Source organism: Heterodontus francisci, chromosome 16, assembly GCF_036365525.1.
Source record: "Heterodontus francisci isolate sHetFra1 chromosome 16, sHetFra1.hap1, whole genome shotgun sequence".
NCBI classification, from domain to species: domain Eukaryota; kingdom Metazoa; phylum Chordata; class Chondrichthyes; order Heterodontiformes; family Heterodontidae; genus Heterodontus; species Heterodontus francisci.
In genome coordinates this window covers 36,451,475-36,472,733 of record NC_090386.1, presented here as the reverse complement: position 1 = coordinate 36,472,733, position 21,259 = coordinate 36,451,475, and the positions used below count along the sequence as shown (strand labels likewise).

The 21,259-nt window shown below is 43.0% G+C and overlaps 1 protein-coding gene across 1 annotated transcript in view; it reads left to right on the top strand.

The window, feature by feature from the left end:
* Positions 1–12,363, top strand: part of snx21 (sorting nexin family member 21) — a 67,636-nt gene extending 55,273 nt beyond the window's left edge. Inside the window, exon 4 of the mRNA XM_068048112.1 lies at positions 4,420–12,363. Coding sequence (XP_067904213.1) covers positions 4,420–5,091 — 672 coding nt within the window. The 3' untranslated portion in view covers positions 5,092–12,363. The remainder of the gene's footprint in view (positions 1–4,419) is intronic.
* Positions 12,364–21,259: the final 8,896 nt, after the last annotated feature.

The following is a 21,259-nucleotide window of genomic DNA, read 5'->3' as shown; positions in this document are numbered from 1 at the left end:
ATCAAAGAGTGACAAATCCCCAGGACCGATAGTTTCCATTCCAAGGTTTTAAAGGAAGTAGGTGAAAACGTTACAGATGCCCTAACTATAATCTTTCAAAGTTATCTTAGTTCAGGAACTGTACCTTTAGATTGGAAAATTGCACATGCAACTCTGCTATTTAAGAGAAGTGAAAGAGGGAAACCAAGGAATTATAGCCCAGTTAGCCGAACATCTGTTGTCCGGATATTACTCGAGTCTATAATTAAGGATGGAGTGACTCAATACTTTGAAAATTTTCAGCTGCTCAGAGATTTGTAAAGGGGATGTTATGCCTGATGAAGCTGATTGAATTTTTTAAAGAGGTGTTTTTGAAGAGGTGACAAAAGTAGTGGGCAGGGAAATGTCTATGAATGTTATTTATATGGATTTCCAGAGGTCCCTCATAAGAGACTGTTAGCTAAAGTTGAAGCCATTAGAATTTAGGCAAATTATTGACCTGGTTAGGAAATTGGCTGAGCGGCAAGAGACAGAGAGTAGGGATAATGGGCAGGTACTCTAATTGGCAGGATGTAACTCGTGTTTTTTTGTTCTTTCATGGGATGTGCACGTCTCTAGCAAGACCAGCATTTGTTGACCATCCCTAATTGCCCCTGACAACCGTGTGGCTTGCTAGGCCATTTCAGAGGGCAGTTAAGAGTTTTGAGTCAGGAGTCTGGAGTCACATGTAGGCCAGACCAGGTAAGGATGCCAGATTATCTTCCCTCAAGGACATTAGTGAACCAGATGGGATTTTATGACAATCGATTAGTTTTCATGGCACCATTATTGAGACTAGCTTTCAATTCCAGATTTTTGTTAAAAAATTGAATTTATTAATTAATTGAATTTTAAATTCCACCAGCTGCCATGATGGCATTTGAACCTGAGTCCCTAGGGCATTAACCTGGGCCTCTACATTACTAGTTCAGTGACATTACCAGTACATCAGCATCTCCCACAGGCATCTGTGATGGGACCTCAACTATTCACTGTATTTTTAATGACTTAGATGATGTAATAGGGAGCCATATATCCAAGTTTGACGATGATAGGCGACATTGTAAGCAGTAAAGATCAAAGCATAAAATTACAGAAATATTAATAGATTAAGTGAATGAGCAAAATTTGTGGCAATGGATTTCAGTGTAGGTAAGTGTGAGGTCATCCAGTTGTGACCAAAAAAGGATAGATCAGAGTACTTTCTTAATGGTGGAAAGCTGGAATCAAAGACTTAGGAATCGATGTACATAGGTCATTAAAATGTCATGGACAGGTACAAAAAACATTCAAAAAGACTAATGGAATGCTGGCTTTCATATCTAGAAGACTAGAATACAAAAGGATAGAATTCCTGCTACAGTTTTATCCTTTTCAGTACTTTTAGAGAGAAAGACTAAAAATAAGGTTTTGGTGCACAGTAACAAATGGATAAAAGGAGTGGGTGGTGCAATGGCATTGTCCAACGCTCTACTGGAAATGGTAGAACATGCAGTTTGGCCTTTTGCTTCCTCCATTGTCAATTCCTGATCATAGCTGTGGTCTTGGAGGAAATGCTGAGTGGAAATCAAACTGTACTTTATTTAAAGAGAAACAATGGGAAGGAGATTCATTCTTGCACGTTCACTAGGGAGCAGGTCAGCTTCATGTATTCTTGATTGCAATCTGTCTTTGAGACCTTGAGATCTGAACAAAGGGAAAATACAAGGTCACATGTCACCAATATCTGGTACAGCATGATCCATTGTTAAGTAGGTGTTGGTGTAGTGGTAATGCCAGTAGACTAGTAACCCGAAGCCCCAGGCTAATACACTGGGGACATGGGTTCGAATCCCACCATGGCAGATGGTAGAATTTGAATTCAGTTAATAAATCTGGAATTAAAAAGCTAGTCTAGTGGTGATCATGAAACCATTACCTATTGTTGTAAAAACCCATCTGATCTACTAATGACCTTTAGGGAAGGAAATCTGCCATCCTTACCTGGTCTGGCCTACATGTGACTCCAGACCACAGCAATGTGGTTGACTCTTAAATGCCCTCTGAAATGACCGAGAAAGCCACTCAGTTGTATCAAACCGCTACAAGGACTGCAGCAGTTCAAGAAAGCAGCTCACCACCACCTCAAGGGCAATTATGGATGGGCAATAAATGCTGGCCTAGCTTAGTTCAATTGAAGCATTCAAAAGGGAATTAGACAGTTAAATGAAAAGGAAGAATGTGCAGGGTTACGGGGAGAAAGCGGGTAAATGGAACTGAGGGAATTGCTCTTTCAGAGAGCCAGTGCAGACACAATGGGCTGAATGGCCTCCTTCTGCACTGTAATGATTCTGTGATTCAGCGACACCCACATCACCCGAACAAATAAGAAAAATGTAGGCTGTTATTTGACAGGAGAACAAGCTGTGCTGGTGACGGCAGAGTCTGGTTATTTTTCTTGGATAGCTGCAGCAGCTACATAAATAGAATGCACCCCTGTACAAAGTGTACATCTCTCATACAGTTGGAATACCACTCCAAAAAGACATTCCTACCATTGATACTTTCTATACAGTGCATACTTTACCAGCACCATTTAGACACTGAACATTCAGAACTCTGTCATGCTTCAGGATTTCTCTCAATTGCGCCACAAAAGGATCTTAATATGATTGTAACTAACATGTTACTGTTAAATTAAAATTTAGCTCACAATGGGGTTCAATTCACAGAGAGAAACAGGCTGGGACAAAGAGTGGAGGTAGGTATGTTAATGAGCTGTCCCATGACTCTTCTCTGCACTGTCTTCAGCACTTAAATGCATCCCCTCTTTCTCAGTGACCAGAACTAGACACAGTACTCGGGTGTGGTTCAACCAATGCATTGTACATTTTGATTAAGACTTCCTATGACTTCTTTCTACATTTTTGACTACGTAATTCAACATTCTGTTGGCTTTGTTGATTGCTGCTCTGTGTTGGTTAAGTGTTGAGTCTACTAAGACATCGAGGTCTCTTTCAATCTCATCCTCAACCATGTCAACCCATTCCCCATTTCTCATCCACTTTTCCTTCTTATGTTCTGCCCATGTTTTGACCAACTATCTGCCATTTTATTTTCCCTCTTAGTTTGGTATCATCTGCAAATTGGAGCAATCTTCATTGATTTTTTGAATTGAAGTCATTGATGTAAATTGAAAGCAGTAGCAGTTCCAACACTAATCTTTGGGGCATCCCATTTGGTATTGTCCTCACTGACACCCCCAATCCGACATTAGTCTTCGAACCAGTACCCATTGTTTTTCATTTTTCAAGTTTAGCTGAACTAGTAACCTTTCTGTAGAAAGTTGATGAAATGTCTTTTGGAAGTCTAAGTCCACAATGTTATAGAATTTACGACAGTTGACTTGGTTTGTCAATTACTCAATGAAATCAGAGGTTGGCCAGGCAGAATCCTTCCTTTCAGAAGCTATGCTTACTACTGTTCACTAGGTTGTTATTTATTCCTGATGATCAATTCCATTATTTTACCTGGGATGGAAGTAAAACTTAATGGATCTGTGGTTGCCTATATCTGTTTTGTCCCTCTTTTTGAATATAGGTATCACAGCATAGCCTGTTTCCAGTCTACTGGTACTTCTCCAGTATCTAAAAGCTCCTATGTAACAATCGTACTTTATTCCATTTTGTCTGAAAGTGGAAAATTTGGAGTAGTTTGCCCTGATGGCTGGAGAACAGCATAAACTGTTCTTCTCTGGGGCGAAACAGTAAGAGAACTCTTAAACCAATGGCAGTCCACACACTGAATCACATTTAAAATGTATCAGGCTACGCCCTATGTGCTGTAAGTGCCAAGTGACACTTGATGGTATCAAATACTTGAGGGAACTAATTGGAGTCCAGCCGCGTTAATAAAAAGAAAGAACGGCTTGTGTTTATAAAGCACATTTCACAACTTCATGACGTTCCAAGGTTCTTTACAGCAAAAAGTGTTATGTTTAGCATGAAATGTGGCAGCCAATTTGAACACAGCAAGGCCCTACAAATAGTAGTACAATATTGACTGGATAATCTGTTTGAGCTGTTGATTGAGGGATAAATGTTGGCCAGGACCATCAGGGAGAACTCCGCTTCAAAATAGTACCTTGGGATCTGGATCCACCTGAAAGAGTCGAAGCGGTCTTGTTTTAATGCCTCATCTGAAAAACTGCACTGCAGTGTCAGTATAGATTTTGTGCTCCAGGGACTTGAACCCACAGCCTTTTGACTCAAAGGCAAAAGTGCCATAAGTAGCAATGAGGAATGATTATAGTGCCTGTGCACTGAGGACAAGGGTCATCGCTAACATATCTTATGCAGCGTTAAACGTTGCAGTGAGTGTCTTTTAGGAATACAGTTAACAGGTTTCCTTCCTTTCCCACAGGCCTATACCATACATGTAATAAAGTCGGGTTGCTTCGATGATGACAAGGCACTAATTATTCGGCGCTACACAGATTTTGCAAAATTGAACGAGAAACTTCTCAAACATTTCAGAGACGACATGGCCAATGTGGTGTTTCCAAAGAAAATAATACGGAAGAATTTCACACATGAAACCATAGCCAAACGCAGCCGGGCTTTTGAACAGTATCTCCAGCACATCCACTCAATTGCGGACATTCGCAGGTCCAAAGTATTCCTGGAGTTCTTTTATCTCCGTGATTTAAAAGTGGGTCAGGGATTATTGCGGGGCGGTATGTGTGAGGATGCTATGGAGACACTGGTCAATGCTCTTCACTTGCAGCAAAAACTGTGCTCCTGGGATACTGAGCACTTACTTTTCACTCTAGCTTCTATTGCTCTGTGTTACCAAGAAATGGATCACTTGGAAGAGGCCCAGGCCTACTGTGAGCGGGCCTTACAGACAATAGACAACCAGGAAAATCATCCACTACTAGTGCCTTTACTTCATTCCAATATCAGACTCTCCTGGAAAATAGCTAAAGACAAACGTCAATCGGAAGCCAAACTCCAGCAAGTCCAAGAAGCAGGCATAGATGTTTTAAATCAACCTAGTCTTAAAGAACATCTTATTAAAGATTTTTTAGAGTGAATTAAACACAGCTTGATGCTGCATGAGGGCTGGAGGGAGCTTCTCTGGGCAAATTTCAGTAGTTTCATTAAAATGTTTGTTTTATATCTAAGAACCTTAAAATAGACCAACGTTTAGTCAAACAAGCTTCACTTTCCTGTTTATTGCGTGCAGCACCTCTGAAGAGTATCACTGAAAATATTTTCAGAAGAGATAGTATCAGATGTTTAGTTTCGTATCAGAAGAGCAAAGATTCAGGGGTGCCATGAGATGTGTGTAATACAAAACACGGCGCAGTGCATGCAAGGAAGATTTACTGGTCTAGCCTTATGGTTTTGTGATTCTAATCCTTAATCTCTTCTGATTCAAAGGACATATTTTGCACTGCACCCCAGGCTGATGTATATGTAGGCATGATGTCTATGTTCTTTAGCAACCAAACTGTCAGGTTTTAGTTGCTGTACTGGGTGAATTCCTGATATAATAGCTTCAGAACTATTGCAAGATTGGTCATAGCAGCTGTTCAGTAACGTGCATTCATCTCTTTTACAGTGATTTTGGAGGTCACAGTCCATCTGTTCATATGCCTAAACTTTGTCTCCAATTCTCAGAGTAGTTGCTGTTCTTCCCCTCTCAACGCAAAACTACTCCAGCGTAACTTTAGTACATAGTCTATTTTAGCTGGTTAGGCAGTTGGGAGAGAAGAATGCAATGTGCTCAGATACTGCCATATTTGCAGCAAGATTGTTTCCAGAGGAAGGAAGTAAAGACAACTACTGGTAGTGAGCTAAACTGACCAGGATGGCACCAGATAGAAGTAACTGATCTCAGCTGGGGCCATAATTGGCTTCAGTGTCAGCGGTAGTCAGGATTGGACTCTGGTAATACCCATGTTGCTGAATAGCCTGTCAACACTCAATGTCTAGGCTCACATGAAACATTGCTCCTTGAGAGAACTAATCAAGAGCTGCTAGCCTGTGGAACTATACCCCAGCATGAGATGTTGGTCTTCAGGGGAAATTGAGAGGGGAAGAGCAGTAACTGATTTTGGAGCTTGTTTCAGTTGACCCTGACAAATATTGGTTACAGCATGCTAAGTGAAGTAAAGAGACAGCCTTGTGCATGTTTAAATGTGTGCAGCTGTACAGGCAGAAAGAAAAGGGACAAAATCTTCACCATGGAAGGGCCAACAGTGACCATAGAAAGGAGCAGCTCCACTCGGATATCGTGTATTAGACTGCTGAACCTGAACTTTCTCTCAACAGAGTGTCAGAGACAGGATATTTTCTTTCAGGGCAGGCAACACGTGGTGTTTTCATATTGGAGGCCATGGTACAGTATATCAAAGTGTTTAAAGGGAGAGGCCAGTCAGTTGAATGATGGAAAAGTATTTGTATATATTTACATGTTGAGTTACTATCTATATATTAGCTGCTTCCTTTTATTTCTAATTCATCATAAAACTGTTGTGGTCCCCACATTTGTTGCAATTTTTAATGAACAGGTAGGGCTAAAGAAGGTAAGCGATAAAAAAAATATTTATTCCTGATGCCATCTGTTAGGTGGTTTTAGCAACACAGGCTGGATTTAGCAACACAGACTGGTATAGCTGGACTTCCTCAACACTTCCTGATTGCCAGGAACCAAGAGGGTGGTAGACAAACTACTCTCAGCCCTTTGCCAGTATTGCTTGTAGGCCTTCCCAGTAGGAAGTGTATGAAAGAGAACTCCAGGCCTATACTCTGCAACTCGTTTTTCTGCCCCCTGAATGTTCTCTCCTGTCTGAATGATATTGATTTGTACTGGGATATGACTGTTTATGCTGGCCACTTTTTCATTCAAATGGTTATACTCCAGTGACTGTCAGAAGGCTGTTTCACAGTGGCTGGCATCAGAACCAGTTTGGATTCCATCCTCCACATATGATGCTTTTCAGCAGGAGATACTGGGAAGCTGGCTTTTTAAAAAAACTTCTCCCCAACCTTTCAGATTGTGGCCAATTTGTAGTATCCCACTGATGTACTCTGAAATCAGCTAAGTCAATGCAGACCAGCAGTTGGTCTATATGTTTCAGTACTGTATCAGGCCATCCATTTGCATGGAGCAATTTGAGAAGCTAATTTTATTTCCTTTCCTAGTGCAGAAGTACTTGGCCCCTGATTTGTATCTTTCCATGAGGATGTCTGCAATCTGGAGGTCGCTGTGAGGAAGCTTGGATATAGACTTCAATTGTGTTGAAGATTGGTAATCCATTGACTAGATTGTGCAGTTCTGAAATTGACTTCCTTTTGAAACTGAACCACAGATTAATAAATTGCTGCCAAACTCCCAGTCAAATAGTATCAACCAACTCTATAAATACTACTTACTTCCAGGATATTCAAAATATATGGCCAGTTTAGAAGTTTAAAAACCATTCTGTTGTTGTGTCAGATCTTCATTAGAAAAGTTCTTGAAATCATAAGACGCTGAGCTAAATTTGTCAAACTAATGTTTGGTATTAAAACAGTAACAAAAAGGCAACAGGACATTATATTTCAAACAAAATGTTATTGATTCAAATCCTGTGTTTTTGTGAAAAATTTTCCCTTTTCCCACCCAAAAGACTTAACTGCACTTGTTTTATTATGGAGGCTGGAATAGTGTATGATGAAGACAATGTCATAAAGCTCTAGTTCTTTATCTTTAAAGTGTTTTATTTTGTACTCATCAAGGTCCAGGACATAAGCATCCAAAGTCAGTAACAAGCAGGTTAGACAACATAGCTTATATGTAGAGTTAAGCCCATTATTTGGTATGTATGTGGGCTCCAGCCCTTGCTCGGTTTTGACCAACTCACTGCATCCACAGTGCTCTGCTGATTTTGTCCTTCTGCTCAGCCAGGACCCACCACCCACTTAAATTCTGAGACACTGTCCATCATTGTGGCCAACTCGACACTCAAGTGTTCCACGGATCTTAGGGTGAACTATGGTATTAAATTCCTCAGTATTGCAAGCTCATACCAGTGAATTATTTCAGTTGTTTGAGGTATGATTGCCCTATCATCCTGCTTATCATATTTACAGGGAATGTTTTTCTTGCTTCCTCCAGTTTTCATCCTTTCCCCTACCTTCGCTGAAAACAGTGATTGATGTTGAGATGGCTTAGGTGCTGCAGGCCCTCTGAGTACCCTTATTTGTGAAGTTCTACAGAGAGTTAATTACAGTTGAGCAGGTCATGGTCCTGGCTGTTACCCCTGGACAGGCACTTACAGCAGCAGTGACACTAGGAGCAGGAACCTGGGCTGCTTTCCCTTGTCCCAGTTTATAGGGTTCGCACCCTTGCCATTGGTGAGATTAGCCTCCCACATTACAGACCAGTGAATGAAGTCCAGATTTATTTTGGTCTGAAATCCATTGATGGGAGAAGGGAGGGAAATCCTTTTTGACTTTCTCAATTTTCAGTTTTGCTCCTGGAAAAATTGGTGAGGTGCCTGAAAAATAAGTATGAGGGGTTGGGCTGATGACTTTTTAGAAGCAAAATGTTGGCCACCAGAAAATGTGATTGACTATAAATAACAGTAACCACTATCTCCACCTCACAATCGTACATCAGTGAGAGTGGTTTAGGAGTATAAGCAGTGAAGTATTGAGATCACGCATTCACAATTGATTGTGACATCATTATACATGCTCAATTACTTCTGCAAATTGAGTTCTAATGGTTATAGTCTGAATGAGCTGTTTGTACGTTTAGTTAAATCCTTTTACTTCTATCTTAGAAAAGGGACAGTGGAGAGCAAGACAACAGGACAGAATCAAATTCTGAGGTCAAACTGCACAGCAACAATCAGTGGTTGGGATCTTAAGCTACTAAATGATTGGATGGGCCTTTTGATAACATAGTGCTATGCTGGTCTATGCCTTTTTATACTGATGGTAATAGGCTTCTCTACTGCATTGTCCATTGAGATCAGTCACTATTTTATGAATTGCTGTGCTCACCAGACTGACATAATTAACAGTTCAGTCCATGGTGTAAAGAATAAACCCTTCACTTTAAAATTCACTGCCTAAACACCACTGTCCTGACCTCTGTCTGAAACAGCTGTGTTACTGTTTGACCAGATTACTATATTCAGTTTGTTACTAGCCTTGCTTTAGTAAAAAGTCTTTTATAGTGAAATGTTTTAAAAGATCTGACCCAGTTCTATTCTTATCAGGATCTGATGTCATAAAAATCCTGAAAATGTGACCTGAAAAATTATTTGAGGCAATTATATTGTACTAAAAAGCCAAATTGGACTTGAGTAAGAGGATGACCCCTGTATTAAACCCCAAACTCTTTGAATGAAATATGGTCACATTTAAGGCCTTTCCAAGGACACATCATTTTATGTTCTTAACTGTAAAGTTAGGATTGTCATCCTAACTTAAGCTTTTACGTGCAATTCAAAAAACCACTTGGCTCCTTTTCATTTAAAGAAACAGACATATATCACTGTGATACATCCTGGGATAAGGAAGAAGGAAGTTGTTTCTGGAATTTAGGCAATTGAAATTTTTTGTTATGGATTTGCCAATTTTTTTAAAGTTATGCTTTGTGAAGTTTCTGATACTGACGACAAAGCCCGAGATAAGCATGGAGTTTGCAGTAAGAGCCAGTTAAATGTAACACAAAAAAAGGCAGTGCAATAAGTCTTTAAAAGTTAGTGGTTTTCTACTGCACCACATTATCAGACTGGCTTGCAGAAGTGGTCTGATTGCAGCCCAGAGCCAATGTGAAGTTGAGTTGGCAGAGGCCTAGCTGTTACTATACTGAACTGAAAGATCTACAGTAAGCCAGAGTTTATTACTTTCTAGTGAAACACAGTACATTTTCTAATTAAGTCCTTTCATTTGTCATTCTAATCTTGTGGCTCTACACAAGTTTAAGTAAAACACAAGAAAATCCTCCCTTAATGACAGTCTCAGAATGTACTGTCTGCAATGGTAAAAACTTAACAATAAAGTTTTATAGTAGCATTTTGAAGTTTATACCATCGTGAAATCCTTGATTGTCTCACCACCTTGTAACACAGTACCTGCCATCTATTCCAATCAAAAGTTTCTAATGAGCTATAAATTTAAAAAGTGATTTTGGATTTTCACTTTCTAGTCACCATTATTCCAATAGCCTGGTTGATCAGTTAGTGAAAATCATTCAAGGGGGTCAGTTGGATGAGTTTCAAATGTATCAAGACTGGGAATTAACCACTTTATGAAGGGGTCCATTGATCTGCCAATTGGGTTTACTTCAGAATTGCACCCAATTTGTTTTCCTAGTCCTTTTAAAATGTCCCCTTTCTTGTATTTGAACTATATTAGGTTCAGGAAATATACTAGGGGCAGGTACCTCACTTTTAAGCCAAAGTCCTTAAAGTGACACATGCTGAAATGTCAATTGTTAAATCATCTATGGCCAGTAGTCATTTACTTCAAAATATGTTGAAACAAAGTTATACTACATCTACTGTTTCTGACATTATTTGTGGAGTGTGATACTCAGGCAACAGGCAAGAGTTATACTGTTAACTGGGCATTTCAGGTCACATCAAGGTCAGTGACAATGCACCTCTTGTACATGTTTAGATGAAAATGCAATATGCCACACGTCAAGTGGCTAAATTTTCATACCAGAAGTGCACAATGTTCTAAATGATTATAAACATGCTTTTCAAACTTCCACAAGGATAAATGAACCACTTGGGCACTGTTTAAATGTGGCTTCACACGGGGTTGCAAATATGCTATGGTTGATGTGAATTCAAAGTGTTATGAATTAGCCTCCCAGCTTTCATAAATCAGCCAGGAACTGGCTGCCACTTTTGCTATATACACTTTTGCTATGATGTGCACTCACACCACTTTTCACTGATGCAAAACTAGCAGTATAACTGCACTCGGAATTATACAGACCAGTCAAATGTCCACCATGCTAATTTAAAATAGGCCATCAAATTTTCATACCTTGTTGCATTTTCTGTGACGTGTTACTGCTGTTATTTTAATGGCCATTAATATTTTTAAAAAGTGCTGGTCACAGGAGCGTAGAACTGTGTTCTACTTTTCTTTCCATTGTTTATATCATTTGATTCATTTTTATTTTATAACTTTGTCTTCCCACCTTTACTATTCATTTAAAGAATTGTTGGCGCGCACTTTTTCTCTCCCCTAAAGACTTTATTCTTTTTTTCTCCCATATTCACCTTTGTGTTCCAACCAGGTTTTCTGTGCTGCCAGTTTTGTGTCCTCTGGATGCATTTTCCTGTTTAAGACTCTACTCAGTATATAATGCCCACATTTAGTGTCAGCAAAGAATCTGACTAAATAACAGCAGCTACGATCTTTGCATTTCTGAAAACTCACTGCTGTTTCAAACAAAAATGCTATTATCAACAAAATAAAAAAATGCCGTTACGCTATTTGAAGAACAGCAGGGGAGTTCTCCTGGCTAACATTTATCCCTCAATCAACACCAAAAATAGATGATTGCCATTTATTTCATTGCTGTTTGTGGGATCTTGCTGTGTGCAAACTTGCTGCTGCATTTCCCTACAATTTGAAAGTGCTTGGGATATCCTGAGTAAGAGATGCAATTTCTTTCTTTCTATACTTAGACATATTTTGAGTTTCCCGGGTGATTGACTTTTAAACACCTGCATATTCTATTCTTGCCTGCCTTTAGGTTTTCCCAAGCAATTTGAAGCAAAATCACACCGTCTTATCACACCAATTTCTGTATGTTAAGAAAAGATAATATTGGAACTATTTTTGAAGGACACTTTGATGAAAGTTTATTTATTGAGTGTCTCACAGTATGTTTGAATGATTTATACAAAGGATCTCAATGAAATATTTTGCTATATTACATTGATACTGAATAACTTTTTATCAGTCATTAACGTGATAACAATTCTGTTCATGAAAGAAAAGGAATTGCATGTCTTGGAGCTTATCAAAACAATTTGGAAAAGTTAAGTGGAAGCAGAACTGAACTAAGGTACAAATTGGAAATGCCTCATAGCAGTGCATGTTGATCTATATAGTGCTAAATTATTTGTTTGGTCTTTTCTGTGACTAAATACCCTGTATCCAGTATTTTCTGTGTGTCTATTTAGCAGTTATTAGTCTACTTGCAGTTTTACTTTTCTACAACCCATTAGTGTCTCTGATGTATCTTCATTTTGTATAAATAGTTTTATATACTATTAAATATTCTGTATGGTGCTTTGATGTATAAAGGTGGCAAAAATAAAGTGGAAGAAGGAAAGTTCTGGGTAGTTATTTGATACATGAATGAACATTTATTTTAAATTTGGTTGATTGGCTCTATAGTGCAGAAAATTCAAAATGAAAAGAAAATTTTGCTCCAGCTGTTAATGCTGAATTTGGTTGCCACAACATTGCAGTTATTAAAAACTTGCCCCATTAGTCACAATTTTAAAAAACCTCTATTCAATCACCCTGTAATCTTTTCTCTAATGAGATTGTTTTTTTTTTACAAGCCTTTTTTGCATTTATACTTCCGCATACCAAAGATAGCTAAAGGAGAGAAAAATGTAAATGTTGACATTTTGGGTTGGGGCAATAGAGGCATAGCAAATAACACTGCAGTGCATAAATTCTACTTTCCAACACCAAAGGAAAACAAAACAGATTTGTTAACAGCAACTTGTTAATCAGCCAAAGGTTGTGTCAGAGTTGGAATATAACCAAAGAAGATAGGTGTTCACCACTAATCTACCCTGAACAAAGTTTCATAGAACTAAGAGAGTGATTGAAGCAGATTAGATTAGAACATTACAGCGCAGTACAGGCCCTTCGGCCCTCGATGTTGCGCCGACCTGTGAAACCATCTGACCTACACTATTCCATTTTCATCCATATGTCTATCCAATGACCACTTAAATGCCCTTAAAGTTGGCGAGTCTACTACTGTTGCAGGCAGGGCGCTCCACGCCCCTACTACTCTCTGAGTAAAGAAACTACCTCTAACATCTGTCCTATATCTATCACCCCTCAACTTAAAGCTATGTCCCCTCGTGTTTGCCATCACCATTCGAGGAAAAAGACTCTCACTATCCACCCTATCTAACCCTCTGATTATCTTATATGTCTCTATTAAGTCACCTCTCCTCCTCCTTCTCTCCAACGAAAACAACCTCAAGTCCCTCAGCCTTTCCTCGTAAGACCTTCCCTCCATACCAGGCAACATCCTAGTAAATCTCCTCTGCACCCTTTCCAAAGCTTCCACATCCTTCCTATAATGCGGTGACCAGAACTGCACGCAATACTCCAGGTGCGGCCTCACCAGAGTTTTGTACAGCTGCAGCATGACCTCGTGGCTCCGAAACTCGATCCCCCTACTAATAAAAGCTAACACACCATATGCCTTCTTAACAGCCCTATTAACCTGGGTAGCAACTTTCAGGGATTTATGTACCTGGACACCAAGATCTCTCTGCTCATCTACACTACCAAGAATCTTCCCATTAGCCCAGTACTCTGCCATTCCTGTTACTCCTTCCAAAGTGAATCACCTCACACTTTTCCGCATTAAACTCCATTTGCCATCTCTCAGCCCAGCTCTGCAGCCTATCTATGTCTCTCTGTACCCTACAACATCCTTCGGCACTATCCACAACTCCACCGACCTTCGTGTCATCCGCAAATTTACTAACCCACCCTTCTACACCCTCATCCAGGTCATTTATAAAAATGACAAACAGCAGTGGCCCCAAAACAGATCCTTGCGGTACTCCACTAGTAACTAAACTCCAGGATGAACATTTGCCATCAACCACCACCCTCTGTCTTCTTTCAGCTAGCCAATTTCTGATCCAAAGCTCTAAATCACCTTCAACCCCATACTTCCGTATTTTCTGCAATAGCCTACCGTGGGGAACCTTATCAAACGCCTTACTGAAATCCATATACACCACATCCACTGCTTTACCCTCATCCACCTGTTTGGTCACCTTCTCAAAAAACTCAATAAGGTTTGTGAGGCACGACCTACCCTTCACAAAACCGTGCTGACTATCGCTAATGAACTTATTCTTTTCAAGATGATTATAAATCCTATCTCTTATAACCTTTTCCAACATTTTACCCACAACCGAAGTAAGGCTCACAGGTCTATAATTACCAGGGCTGTCTCTACTCCCCTTCTTGAACAAGGGGACAACATTTGCTATCCTCCAGTCTTCCAGCACTATTCCTGTCGACAATGACGACATAAAGATCAAGGACAAAGGCTCTGCAATCTCCTCCCTGGCTTCCCAGAGAATCCTAGGATAAATCCCATCTGGCCCAGGGGACTTATCTATTTTCACACTTTCCAAAATTGCTAACACCTCCTCCTTGTGAACCTCAATCCCATCTAGCCTAGTAGGCTGAATCTCAGTATTCTCCTCGACAACATTTTCTTTCTCTACTGTAAATACTGACGAAAAATATTCATTTAACGCTTCCCCTATCTCCTCTGATTCCACACACAACTTCCCACTACTATCCTTGATTGGCCCTAATCTAACTCTAGTCATTCTTTTATTCCTGATATACCTATAGAAAGCCTTAGGGTTTTCCCTGATCCTATCTGCCAATGACTTCTCGTGTCCTCTCCTTGCTCTTCTTAGCTCTCCCTTTAGATCCTTCCTGGCTAGCTTGTAACTCTCGAGCGCCCTAACTGAGCCTTCACGTCTCATCCTAACATAAGCCGCCGCCTTCCTCTTGACAAGCGCTTCAACTTCTTTAGTAAACCACGGCTCCCTCGCTCGACAACTTCCTCCCTGCCTGACAGGTACATACTTATCAAGGACACGCAGTAGCTGCTCCTTGAATAAGCTCCACATTTCGATTGTGCCCATCCCCTGCAGTTTCCTTCCCCATCCTACGCATCCTAAATCTTGCCTAATCGCATCATAATTTCCTTTCCCCCAGCTATAATTTTTGCCCTGCAGTATATACCTGTCCCTGCCCAGCGCTAAGGTAAACCTAACCGAATTGTGATCACTATCACCAAAGTGCTCACCTACATCTAAATCTAACACCTGGCCGGGTTCATTACCCAGTATCAAATCCAATGTGGCATCGCCCCTGGTTGGCCTGTCTACATACTGTGTCAGAAAACCCTCCTGCACACACTGGACAAAAACTGACCCATCTAAGAGCAATGTTCCCTTGCTGGATCTCACCCATTAGTTAGTAACTTTCAAAAGGGAATTGACCATATAATTGGAAAGGATAAATCTGTAGTGCTATGAGGAAAGAGCAGGGGAGTGTAACTAATTACATAGATCTTTTAAAGAACTGGCAAAGGCATCATGGGACAAATGGCCTCTTTCTCCGCTGTATGATTATCCTCAGTTCCATTATCGTACAATATTCGGACTGCTATCCCACCCGGCTCCAGTAACAGACTGTACACTGTGTTACAAACAGGTGAGGAGGGGGTCTCAGGCTCCCCTTTCGCCTCTTTTCTGGTTTGACTGCAACAGGGTTTATCTTTTTTCGCACAGTGATGTAACTTACAATCTCAGTGAGCACTTGCTCCTGTTCCTCTAATATAATTGCAAATGAACCAATCAGACAGGTTTTTCTTGAGTTTAAACAAGAAAGATGTAAGTTTATTAACCTTATCACTCTAAACCGGTTAAAATTACTAAAATATGCTATGCATCCGTGCCTCACATTCACACGAGAGCCACACACACACACAAATAGAGTACAGAGGGAAAAACAGAGTTGGGTGGTTGGAGTAGCGTCCTTCATAAATGGAATTTAAATACGGAATCTCAGTCTCAGTGTCTTTAGTTGTAATTGTAGTCCTGAAGTCGTTGCTGGGCCACATGCATGGTTCGGGCTTGCTTCTCAGGTTCCATAAAGCAGAAGAGGGGCTTTATCTGTATTCCTTAGTTGCTGAGTGTAAGGAGCTGTAGACTTGAGGCTTAGTAGCTGCAGCCGAGGCTTCTCTGGACTTTACTGGAGAGAGGAAAGAGCAATGTTCCCTTGCTGGATCTCAGTTACCATCTGCCTTCTGAATCACCACTCACAAATCTCCAGAATGGCCAAAACAGTCATGTGATATGACCACCTCTTTGTGTTAAAATCAGAATCTTCCAGAATGATCTTTGAAATTCAAGATTCTCCCCTCAAGCTGTTCTGACATACGTGGTGGTGGCAGCGGCGGCGGTTCTTTCAATGTTAATGGGTGTCGATGGCTTTTGACAACCACATTGATAAGACTATCCCACTAAGTGAATCAAAGAGAACCCCATTGTTCTGGCTATGCTGAGTTAATCACGTTTGTCTCCAGCCTGATCCTTTGGTTTTTTCATTTACAAATTGTGTGTGGCCATCTTGGCCTTTAGCCAATCTGTTTGAAAAGTTATTTGTAACAATTGCCAGTAGGTCTCATGCAAAGCTCCACATTATGGAATTAATATTTCCATTTGGCATGTGGGTTTTTTGTCACAACTAGATATGATCTGACACCTCAATTATGGGCTGAATTTAGTGAGCCAGCTGCAGGTCCCTCTGGTGGGCCCGGAAATGGGTGCCGTTCCCATTTGTCATGTGGACAGCTGCCCCACCGCGATCATGTGGTGGGTGGTCATTTTGCATAATAGAGGAGCAGGGCCCCTCCAATCACATGGTGGGGTGGAGGGAGGGGGCAGGAGGCGAGATGCCGATTACAACATCAGATGACTCCAGGGCAGTTGCTGGTGCCATATTTAAAGACCTGCCAGCCTTGCTGCCTTAGAGCTTCCAGTTTTACTGAAGCTGGTGTTGGACTGACTCCCGGACTCTCCTCTGTGGAGGACACCACAGAATAGCTGAGCCAAGACACTGGGTGGCCCCATGCTTTAGTGATGCCTCCCTGCAGATTCTCCTCCAGTTGCAAGGGAAAAGGCAGGCGGTTCGGTTCCCTTCCCACCCACCCCACTCCACCCCCACCCCCTGATGGCAAGAAATCATCATCCCGCCTGGCCAAGCAAGCCTGGAACAAGGCAGCTGAGGAGGTTAGCAGCCATGGGGTCACACCCTGGAAGTGGGTACAGTGCCACAAGAGGGTTGACAACCTCTGCATTCTGCCAAGGTGAGTGCTCCATAACACTCTATTACTGATTGCAAGTGGCTGTGCAGGAGGAAGTGGGGCAGGGGGAGGGTGGCACTACCACAGCGATGGCAGAGACGGTAAGGCATCACCCCATCCTGACAGATGCATGGCTGCATCTTGGTCATAGGCCGCCTCCTTTCACAGCTCACCCCCATTAACTCCCCTGAGAGCAGGCAGCATGAGCTATATAGGATCCCCCAAAAGGGGACGAGGGGCTGACACCAGCAGAACTGTCATGTTGACTTTTCTATGATGTATGATTCTATCCTTCCTCTTGCAGGACAAGTGGACCCTCAATAGGTGGGAGACATCCTATACAGGCAGAGGTATTCCGAATATTTGGCCTCTCACCAAAGCTGAGGAAGAGGCTTTGGAGTTGGCAGCGACACAGGGTGGCTGCGTCGTATCAAATAGAGACTGGAGTCTCCACGGAAGAGTGTGAGGATTGGCTTCCAACAACATACCCACATCACGTATGGTTGGCATGCCGAGATCTGCACAGCGTAACCCACACATTTGTGTTCTCTCAGTCAGGCCGGCAGCCGCCGGAAAATCCAGCTGAAGGGGGACAGCCATCCACCACTCAGAGGCTGCACCGTCCTGCCACCTTCAAAGGTTTGAACACGCGAACCCACAAACTTCTGCCTCAGAGGTGAGGGTTCTGACACCTAATTTTGATTCAGCATTAATATCCAACTCCAAATGTATGATTTCAACCAAGTGTAAGCCAATGTAAAGGCTCAGCTTGCAGGCTAGAACTCAAACGTGAAGTAGTCAAAGTAAATGTTTTATGACAACTTAGCTGGTAATGACCGGGAACTCACTGCCTGCAAGGGTGGTGGGAGCAAAGACGATCAATGATTTCAAGAGGAAGTTGGATGGCCACCTGAGAGAAATAGACTTGCACGGCGGCGGGGATCAAGCTGGGAGTAGGATTGACTGCAAAGCGCTGTGGAGAGCTGGCACGGACTCGATGGGCGGAATGGCCCCTTTCTTTGCCATTAATAACTATGACTCGCCTGCACCTTCCACCAGCACAGATACTTACACCTTGTTGGGTTTCCACTCGGCTACAGAATTAAGGTCACAAGCTGGAGAGCACGCACAGGCACCTGAGCAGCTGGCTGAAGCTGAGACAGCTGATACCACTGACAATTAGAGGACTCTGGGTGGCCAGGCCTATGGTGTCGACAGCACAGGCTATGCTGGAGTTGCAGAGAGAGAAAAGGCAACATCTGGTAGAGATGCCAGCAGCCATGAGTGGACGATGGAAGAATCCAACCACGCCATGAGTGCTGTTATGCCTCGGGCATCTGTGTGCATGGCTTCTTCCATCAAGAGGTTGGCAACCCTCATTGGAGAGCCAGATCCTACAGATACACGCAGATCTGTACAGCATTGTCTTGGCCATGAGTGTGACACAGCAGTGGCAAGGCAAGAGAAGGACCAGGTGCCTGGAGTTGTCTCCAGCTCCTTGTCCTTCTCTGGTGAGCAGGGTCAAGTGAACCTCGAAAGGGAGAATGGGAGCTCTCCTCAGGCTGCTCCCAATGTGGACAATGGCTCTTCAGCCCCTCTAAGTGAGCCCAGCTCCAGCATCTGAGGAGAGTCCTGCACCAGTACAGGAAACCCTCAGGCAGCCGGTGCCTGCAAGGCCTCGGGCAGCTAGAGGACAGCTGGTAAAGTCATCACAGGCCAAGGGGCAGCCTGATCAGCACCTGCCTCCAGCCCAGCTGCTGTTGCTGGGTTCACACCTCGTAGAAGCACTCACAAACATATAAAGAAAAGCACCTCACCACACTTCAGGGTGCACAGTTGTCTAACCTGACGTGATAAAGTATAAAGTTCTTTTGGTTAAGCCATTAACGATCATTGTATAAAAGTGATTATTCTATTATGCCTTAATTGTGAGCTGTTGGCTTAACCCTTCCCCAGTAGTGGAATGCCAATGTAAGCACAGCCCTCATTTGCAAATGATCTCCCATGGGCACTAGTGCATTTTTCAGCTGGGCACAAGCCAGGGAACACAAATGGAAAGGAGGCAACAGCCTACATGCATTAAGTGGAGTTTTTATTGGTTTCACTGAGTGAACATCAGAGAGGCTGGAAGACAATAAGTATGAGATTGTCTCTTCTTTCCTTAGCCTGTCACTCACTCTGCCTTGGCTTCTGGTGCAAGGTTTTAACATCGAGTGCTGCTTGCTCATCTCCCTCCACTGCATCCTGCTCAGTGGAGGAGTGACACTCGGGCATCTCCTAGTCATGCAAGGCTTCTCCCCTTTGCAGTGCCAGATTATGCAGAGCACAGCAGGCCACCATGATACGCGAGACCCTCGGTGGGGCATACTGCAGGGCTTCACCAGATCGAATGAGGCACTGGAATCTCATCTTCAGCAGCCCAATGACCTGCTAGATAGTCGCTCAGGTGAAGCCATGGCAAGTGTTGTATCTCTCCTTTGCTGCCTTGTGAGGGTTCCTCACAGGCGTGAGCAGCCGTGTCTTCAATGGGTAGCCCTTGCCCCCAAGAATCCCTCCCTGTGGCACCTGAGAATGTTGAAGTATGTAGGCATCGTGGCTGCTTCCTGGAATTTATTTATTTAGAGATACAGCACTGAAACAGGCCCTTCGGCCCACCCAGTCTGTGCCGACCAACCACCCATTTATTCTAATCCTACATTAATCCCATATTCTCTACCACATCCCCACCATTCTCCTACCACCTACCTACACTAGGGGCAATTTTTAATGGCCAATTTACCTATCAACCTGCAAGTGTTTGGAGGTGGGAGGAAACCGGAGCACCCGGCGGAAACCCACGCAGACACAGGGAGAACTTGCAAACTCCGCACAGGCAGTACCCAGAACTGAACCCGGGTCGCTGGAGCTGTGAGGCTGCAGTGCTAACCACTGCGCCACCCAATGTGGGCACACACCTGCAGGGAATGCTTTTGGTGGTTGCACACTAGTTGAACGTTGATTGAATGGGAGCCCTTCCTGTTGAAGATGGCTGGCTAGTCTGTTGGAGTCTTGATGGCCACATGTGTGCAATCTATCACACTGTGCACCTGGGGAAATCCAATGAAGGCCCTGAACCCGCTGGCCCACTTGGCCTTACTTGTGAGGGTCAGTCAAGTAGCGCATAGTCGGTGGCCTTCTTGAACAGGGCACTGGTCACCACACAGGCTGCTGCCTGTGGGACCCCACACACATACCCAGTGGATCCTTGGAAAAATCCAGACGCATAAATGTTTTGCGGCATTGTGAACATCAGGGCCACTGGTATAGAGTGATCCTCCACAAATCCCATAGAATCTCAACTAGCAGGGTGCATAAGTCAGTGGTGGCCTCCCTAGAGAGGCGTAGTCTTTGCTGACAATGCTGCTCGCACATTTGGAGGTAGATGATTCAAATGCTCTGGGGCAGGTGGGCCCTTCTTGGCACGGTTGGCTGCTGTTTCTCTCGTCACGGAGCTTCACAGGCAGCCGCGCTTGCCTCCCAGCCCTGATTCTGTCGGAGGTGTGCAGCACGCGACAGGATCCAAAAAGACAGGGTATATGAGATCTGTGCCAGGTGATCAGTGGGCTTACAGCGTGCTGTCAATGCAAAGACGACCCTGCCTTGGCAACTTCTCCCAGCAGACTCCCCGCTGGCCCTCAGTGCCCACCCTTGCTGATAGCCGATCCTCTCACCCAGCAGTATGGGCAACCAAACATCTCACTCAACAGTTTGGTCACCCGATACAGCCACCCAAACCCAAGACACCGAGCTCCACCCACCCCTTGCAGAGCACAGAGTCTGAAAATGGCCTCCGCACCTCCCTCTCCCCCCGATGCAGTGCTGGTCATAGCTGCCTCCCCAACACTGCACTGAAGTCTTGGTAGCACCAGCTTTTAGGATGTCAACCTGAAGGCACAAGTACCGCCCGCCGTTCACTTAATCCCACGCCCCTGTTGCGTTACGCCAAATGAGATGTTAATGTATTTAAAATTCGTGTTCTACAATGTAAAATACATTCTTGTCACGTCAGGACGTCAATTCCGACTTGGTG